At 37.8% G+C, this 8,658-nt stretch overlaps 1 protein-coding gene across 1 annotated transcript; it reads left to right on the top strand.

The window, feature by feature from the left end:
* The first annotated feature begins 1,818 nt into the window (after positions 1-1,818).
* On the top strand, positions 1,819-8,578 carry rhof (ras homolog family member F). Its single transcript, XM_080756362.1, has 5 exons — positions 1,819-2,242; positions 2,582-2,669; positions 3,965-4,074; positions 4,871-5,005; positions 5,235-8,578. The coding sequence occupies exons 1-5, from the start codon at positions 2,105-2,107 to the stop codon at positions 5,397-5,399; spliced, it is 636 nt and encodes a 211-aa protein (XP_080612488.1). The 5' UTR covers positions 1,819-2,104; the 3' UTR covers positions 5,400-8,578.
* Positions 8,579-8,658: the final 80 nt, after the last annotated feature.

The following is an 8,658-nucleotide window of genomic DNA, read 5'->3' as shown; positions in this document are numbered from 1 at the left end:
ATCTGTAACAATTTAGATAAATAAAAATGGCATCTTATAAGCCATACCTCACCGTGATTGTGTAGCAAATATAAACTTGAGATATGTATATTCTTTCCACAATGACATCAACAATTGAAGTCTAAATGTCCATTTATAAATATACAGTGCATGTGAAGCAAAAAATATTCACGTATTCTATTATATTTCAGGTTACTTATTTGGGGTCTTAAAGATAATTTAACGATCAGTTAGGTGTGTTGGCATAGAGGCTATACAGTCTAATGTCATCAGTATTTTTGTGTGATTATCAGGGTTTTTTTGCATTTGGAAACTACACACATTTGTTTAAAATTGTCACTTAAAAATCCTCAGTAAACTAACACTTGAGTGTGAAAGTGGACCCTTCCATGTGGGCCAATTTTGGCACTCAGAATAACAGGAGATTTTACAGTGCGATATAGTTGTGTAGCATGTTCATTTCTTTCTGGGTTTGATTTACATTCACTACATGTAGGTGGATATATTTTGATGGATTAAACTAAATGTACCTGCTTCCACACAAGCCATGTTATTTCAGAACAATACATTTGTGTATATAATATTTATATCAGATCATGTCCCTGCATAAATAACATCATCCATCCCTGATTTATTACTGTATGCTCTCTTCTGCCCCCTCATGCAATCCCACCAACATTATCATCTCCCTATTCCTACCAGGCACGTCACAATGATCATGAATGATACACTGTAGGCCTCCTTTGGCGATTTCGTTACACGAAAGAAGCACAAGAGATGGGGTGTGAGCTTGTAGATGGACTATTTAGTTGTTATTTTTTTAAACTTGATTTATTAAATGTACATTTCCATGTTTTTGAAAACCTTTACCTATATCGACATGCCAAAAATAGGGATGCCAGTCAGTGTTGCTAATGGCGCAGGCTGTACTGACAGCAACTAACGGCAATCACAATGTACAGTATAAGTGATTACTTTAGATTAGACAAATGAAGGTTAAATAAGGTTAGAAAATTGTATTTTTTTTCTCAAGCTATCTGATAATACAGCACATTTAAGAAAGATGATTATTTGATACTAACATTTAATTCAATAAATGTTTGGTCAATTGTTTCACCCTATAGGCCTGTCAATAATCTCTTTAAAGAAAGAAGACCCATTTGAAAATATTCCTTTTAGTTTTTATAACAACCAAGGCATTTTGCATGACACTCGCCCTAAACCATCTAAATTGCATACAAAATAGGCGATAAGAAGGGATACAAGGAATGAGGAGTGCTACGGGGTGCCTGATATCTTATCATTTTGTTCCTTTCTTCACGTAATGTTTACATTTCTCTCTGATCTGATTAGCTATATCGTACCTGGGAACATGGTAGAATAAATTAAAGCATTTGAATGCATTTCTGCATGCCTATTAGGCTTCTTTTTTCTTTTTTCAATCATTTATGAACATCTAACCAAATTAAACACATGACCAAATAAAACCAACTGTCACTAATTGTGTGTTCATCAACAAGACCATGTCAATTTCATTGTATGTTTCTGAACTCACAATAATATGGTGAAAGTTGTGCAATTATTCTGATAAAGGTTAGAGCCGTTAGACTGTATAAATATAAAACGTTATTCTCCTATTCATTGTTTGTGGAGCAAATCAGGATTGTATTACTCCACACACACACACACACACACACACACACACACGCGCGCACACACACATGCACACACACAAACCTTTAAGAGGCAGCAGTTCAGGCTGAACGCCCGCCCAGTAACAGAACGGGGAAGCATGCAAGAGGACGAATAAGAATAAGCCTCTCACTGGCTCTTCATGTGGAACTTAACAGAAATGTCTATACTAGTGAATACATTGATGAGAGAGCAAGAGAGGCGTGTTGGGGGTCAACTGGAAACGGTTCAAGTGTGACAGACAGGAACAGGAAGTTGTGAACAGAATGAGATACCTGGTAATAATTGTCTTGCCTTGTCTGTCTCTCTTGATAGTCGTACCAGTTGACTATACCATGTATTCATTCTAATTCTGGAGGGAGTAAATTCAGGCCTGTCCTATCTGGCACTTGTTGGGTTATTTTGAGGAGGCATGACACAAAACGGTCCTGTAACTGGTAATGGTACCACAAGAAAGAAGGGCGAAGAACTGAAAATTGTAATTGTGGGAGATGGTGGTTGTGGAAAGACCTCTCTTCTGATGGTTTATGCCAAAGGAGATTTCCCAGAGGTAAGTTAACAAGCATTTCATCTGTCATCTTTTGAGTGAGTGAAAAACCCTTTCCCTGTTGTCAAGACTAATTCTGAACATACATTTTAAAATAATACCAATGGATTATGGTACATGCCAATATCTATACTAAACAATGTGACAGTTAACCATAAACATAAAATATAAATAATTGTATATAAAAACGAATTAGCAGGATTCCCAATTCTCATTTAGTAAACTGAAACTCAAGGTTTTCTTTGCCTTCAGAATACTTCATATTCAGTTTAACATCTTAATCTGATTCCTGTTGATAGTTTTGACAAGTAGAATTTCTGCCTTTTGTTTTGTCAAAAACAGAAGTATGCTCCATCTGTGTTCGAAAAATATGTCACCACTATCTCTCATGGAGGGAAAGATATTACACTCAACCTGTACGACACAGCTGGTAAGATCGGTGCCTGCAATGTAACAATTCAATTAGGTCTAAGTTCTTTAACAATGTGCAGATATGAGGAACGACATTTTTGCGAAGCATGTTCTATTTGTTCTATGGGTGTGTTAAGCTGCCAATGCCTGGACAGATGCAGTTTGATAGCATCCTTTATCAGTAATGCGTATATACACATTACATTCAGACATAATGAAATTTATAAAAAATAATTCAAATAATTGGGGCATATTTAAAAATGTTTATCTATAAAGGCATTTAGAAGATATATTTAATTTGTTCTTCCTTATCATCCTTCATCATTGTTTTAACATTGATATACTGTAGTGACTAACAGCTCCTAAAGAGGAAGTGACCAGTTTCAACAGTGACAACACACCCTCTATGAAATAACTTAAAGATCATGTGACTAAAAAGCAAGATTTTAAAACCACCTACTATCCTATAGGATATGGTTAAATGGCTCAAGCAAAAATAAATAAATAAGTAGCCTACATTGTATTGAAATGTCCTTTTTATTGTCCCTGTGATTTCACTCAGGTGAATTAGAGTTGATTAGATTGTGTAGTTTGTTTTGTACTCAAGAACAAGATTTTGTTTGGGGGGGAGGAGCATTGGAAAGTAATTAATTAGGCCTACATTTACTCAAATACAGTACTTGGGTACTGTATACTTCAATACAATATAGGCCTACTTCTACTCCAGTACATCTCAGAGGAAAATATCCACTTTGTAGATTTAGATCATTACAAAACATACAGTGCGTTAACCAATTAAGCTTTATTATGTACTAAAAAATAAAAACGCTTGTTTTGAAAGATGTTGAAAAACTTTGAGTAAACTTGTGAAATGGGACAGTCATTTTACTTGTGGTAGTAAAACATTTGAGTACCTCTTTCAGTGTTATAACTGGAATAAGATGCTTTGGAGGCACTGGTTCAGATCAACCACCTTCATCCTATTTATAATACTGTAACTACATGCGCTTGCAGCTCACCATATCCTGGAAAACCCATGACATCTGCAGTGTCGCCACTATGAGTGAGAAGCTTATCGTTGCATAGTTGCAGCAAGCACCCCTTACTTGAGCGGAAAGGAAGTTGAGACCAGGATGTGGTTTCATACATCTAGCTACTGTAGCCTACTACAACATGAATCTATAGTATGGCATTGCTATAGTCAGCCTCTTGCATCAAACCAGAACACAAACTCTTGTTTAAACATCTCTTTTTGTATATTTTTGTATTTTTATATGAAATCAGTAATGTGTGTTTAATGTTGTTTTTTTTTAGGGCAGGATGACTATGATCGGTTAAGACCACTCTCTTACCAAGAAGCCAATATGGTTTTAGTCTGTTATGATGTGACCAACCCCACAAGTTTTGACAATGTCAGGATCAAGGTAATCACAGTACAGCATTATTACATGTATTGTCACTTTTATTATTCTGTTATAGAGGATCAAGATCAAGAGGATCAAGAACTGACATAAGTGTTATCAGTAGTTTCGTATTAAACGGTCAAAAAGGAATTCCAAGTATGATTGATTGTTAAAGAATGCGTTTGATGAGTCAGTTTGCATGTGAACATTGACCCCATGCAGGTATGCCTCAAAAGCTAACTAGGAGTGTACTGGAACACTCCCTTATTGAAAAGGGAAATGTCAACACAGGGGGCTGAATACAGACTAGGGGAAATAATTGAGGAATGTTGTCAACACAGGAGTGCATGGTAAACATGAGAAATATGCCTGTGTCCAGTCCAAAAAACTGTGAAAGTTTATTTGTAATCTTTGTGGGGTGACTGATTGAGAAATAGTAAGAATAGACATTTAATTACTGCACATTACAGTATCTTGATTGGCTTTCTTTTCCTATTTTAGGCAAATAGCAATATGAAACACAAGAACATTAAATATGCCTCCCCCCCAGCTTAATATGAAAGATTTTTTTAAATATATACATACCGGTACATATATATACCTGTATAAGGCAAGCTAGAAAACAAACGGCATTGTGAATGTGCCATGCTGAGTGCTTACAGAGGCTGTCTGGGATCAGACGGTTCAACCCTCAGCTCCTCCAGTCTACGTGAAGTGTCCCTTAAATCTAATTTATAGGCTACTTAAATAATTCGAAATTATTTGTGACACTGTCACATGACAAACCATAAATTAAGCTTATAATTTTTCCATCCAGTGGTACCTAGAGGTGAGTCACTTCTGTCGGGACATTCCAATCATCCTGATTGGCTGCAAGACTGACCTTAGGAAGGACAAAGAGCGTATTAGGAAACTTAAAGCCTTGGACCAGGCTCCCATCACTTACACACAGGTAATGGAATACGTGTGAATGTACTTTACTTCATTTATATATGCCTACAAAACTCTTGAGATATTTTGTTCAGTTTAACTGATTATCTGCAGTGCATCATGCAACAGGAAGCACTTTGTGTTAAATTGTGATTACAATAACGTGCTTTTTTGGCCAAACTGTGGTTTGGCTGAGAAAAAACTTTTTTCTCCTCCTTAATAACACCTTAATGTGTGCTTGGGGAGTATAGGGTGAAGAGGCCCGACAGCTGATGAATGCTGAACTATATCTGGAGTGTTCGGCAAAGAATCGGGAAAATGTAGAGGACATTTTCAGGGAGGCCACCAAAAAAGCTTTGGCAGCCATCCGTAAGGCAAGACAACGTAAGAGGAAGAGGCACTGTATCATCTTGTGATGTATTGATATTGTACATCATGAGCCAGTGGTGCACCAGCTCACAGGACGTAACCCTTATACCTCAATGGTAGCAGGCTAACTTGGACATGGACATTGTTGAGGGGCCAAGCCCGAACGAATTATGGTCCCTCGTATTTGTATGTTTTTTTCTTCTCCTCCTCCTTCTTCCGCCAAATATTGCAGTTCTTGCAGTCGTTTTTTGTCAAACTTTTTTGTCAAAACTGGCAATAATATGGTAGAGGGCTATGCAACGCGAAACCCTCAACCATTGGCCAAAGGGTACTCAATTGAAAATGCAAACTTTGAACAGGCAGAGCCCATGAACCGATTGACCGTCAGCAATACAATTTCGATACATGCCGAACAACTTTCGTGTTCTGACTTTTGACCTCTGACCTTTAGATCACCCACTATTTTGAATTATGTGGAAAAATAGTTCAAATCTATCTACTCCTGGGATTTTTGATCAAAATGCACAAAACTTTGTTTTTGGAACAATATCTAATGAAAATGCAGGGATTTTGTTTTTAACTTTAAAAATGAAGCTTTTATGAGCCATTTTCATCAGTTTCAAAGACGCTGACACTTGATTTTGTGCTGGGATTTTTGAGAAAAGTTTGTACATGAAAATGTGTTACTAAAATAAGCTGCAGCAGCGATAACAGGCACTTTGAACAGGCATAACTCATGCCTTGTTTGGCCAAAAAGCTATGGAACTTGTTTACACATGTGCCTTGACTCATGCGGAACACATCTGTCACTTTGTACATGAAGAAATTTGTAAAATAATATAACTGCAAGCAGCGATAAGAGTGGCCAAGGCATGCAGCAATAATAAGACTATATGCAATACACACAATTAGCGGGCACACTTACAGGGCTGAGAGGGGGCTGTCGCTTGGTTGCTCGACACAGCTGAAGGGTCACCCTTCCTGGGTACCAGATAGGACGAGAGACACCATCCATTTTGGGTTAAGGTTGGTGTGAGGTTGGCCGACCGGCCAAGGCTCCCAAAAAGACAGAAGAGTCCAAGAATGCCCTTTTAGGGTTTTTTATTCACCTTTCCAGTCCCGTGCAGATTATGGTACAGTGCGGCCTCGGCAAAGACAAAGACGAAAAACAAGATTTGGCCAAAATAACAGATGTACAAACATAAACACACTTGAAGACAACACTACTGAACAACATCTAAAACAAGGAGAAGCTGTAACAGGCCATACCCTTACTTTCCAAAGGGCCCTGGCAGCTCTCACTTAGGCTGTTACCTGTGTGTCAACCAAGGTCTAACTAACACACATCAGCTGTGGTCTCCCCTTTATAGGAGAGAGACATACCAAACTGTATCACAGCAAATTGGCAATTCAATTAACTCACCATAAGCATACAAAGGCCAATGAGTTAACACACCATTACTGAAGGTTTTAACCTGAACTTAAACATGAAATTCCGGACGTCCATTCATACACAAACTATAGTTTGGTTTTAAATAAGATTGCTCTCGAATCAAACACCCCTCCTCCTCTGCAGCACTTGGCACCTTCCCAATCAACAGGAATGCCACTGCAGAGGGAGAGGTGACTCACAATCAATTCAACTTCAAATCAATAAATACATTTAAAACAATTAGTCTCCTTCAGCAATGCATTTCAGTTAAAGTATCAATAAATAGAACATACACTTAACAACTTGAACCGCCACTTCCAAGCCGGCTAATTGATAATTAATTGGAAGCAGGTGTAGTAAAGTTTATGCCATGTCCCCAATCATTGTCTGTGTATAGGGCACGAGCTGCCCCGTGACAGTTAGGTTTAACAAAGTTTTACTGCAGGGTTAGGGTCAGCTATGTTAATTGTATGGTCTTCTTTCTCTCAACTTCAGTGTACTATATTTCTATGACTTATTGTGCGTATTGCATAATCTTTTGAACCGTGTCTAACCGCTCCAATAACTGGCTCCTTTTAGGCTGCTCAACAGTGCCCCTTTAGGTCACCCAGCGGTATTGCAGCTGTTCGTACCAGACTGTCTGGGGTACGAACAGCTGCAATACTGCTGGGTACCGTGACCTAAAGGTGCACTGTTGAGCAGCCTAAAAGGGCCATTCACACTGAGCACTATAACTATAACTGCAGCCAGCTAGTGGTGTTGTTGAGCAACCTGCACCGCTCAGTTCACATGGGTGACGGGTGTGATTTTTCTTATTGCTTGGCCCCGTCTTATCGCTGCTTGCAGCTATATTCTTTTCTCGTCTTTTTGATATAAAGTCAAGTGCATGCTTTGAGTTTGTATGGATGGGAATTCAGGAATCACAGCTAGGCGGGGGTTGTGTAATACAAGGTTCTTTGGCAACAGTGTTTCCCAAACATAGGGACCCCTATTTATGGGTCACAAGTAAATATGCCATTTTTATAACCATACCTACAATTTGAAGATGTCAGAGTCAGACTATATCATTTTAGTCTCCCTGAATCATCACATCTCTCCTCAGTCATACATGCCTCCTCTGATGACCTGGTACAAAAAGTGGACAGTAATTATCAAAGTGCAATGAATGTCAGGTTCTATAATATTGAACCCTAAGTTCCGCTTTGATGAAAGATATGTAGCAATGCATCAAAAACGTGTTATCTCTTTACCGCAACAAAGAACATTTCATTTAAGTCCTGTAGTAGGTGTAATATGAAGCACTTGTCAGTGAGTTCTACTTTCATATGAAATATATTTTATAAAGTCCTGTTTTATTTATATTTTTATATAGCTTTTCAGGTTATTTCATTTTGTTCAAAAGCACAATTGTTACAATATTTCATGAATATGCTTAATAAATGCTCCATTGAAAATTGACATTGGACAATCAGTAGGACCAACTGCAACGATTGCCAAAGTGTAGGTATTGCATTGAATTGTTACTTGAGACTCCAGCTACATTTCTATTTCCAAAAAGTCCACTTGTTAAGTCTACATCTTGTAGCTGTGTAGTGTGCATACACATGGCAGTACTGTTATGTATGCCTCTAGTCTATAGTAACAGTGCCCACTAGTGTTAACATCCTTTCATGTTATTTTTTTATAAACAGCCATCAGATATCAAGATTCAATACAAGGTTAAGGTTGTTTAATACAAAGTTGTATTAAAGTTTTTCTTTTGCCAATTAAAAGGAAGAAGAGAAATGTCCACAATCTTTGATCAAGTGTGTTTTATTATTTTACAGCAATGTACAGAGAATGCGAAAGATTAGACAAGTAATGTTCAGTCGTCT

The sequence above is a fragment of the Protomyctophum bolini genome (assembly GCF_963924005.1).
Source record: "Protomyctophum bolini genome assembly, chromosome: 22".
Classification (NCBI taxonomy): Eukaryota; Metazoa; Chordata; class Actinopteri; order Myctophiformes; family Myctophidae; genus Protomyctophum; species Protomyctophum bolini.
Note: the sequence above shows the minus strand (reverse complement) of the source record. Positions and strands in the feature narration are given on the sequence as shown.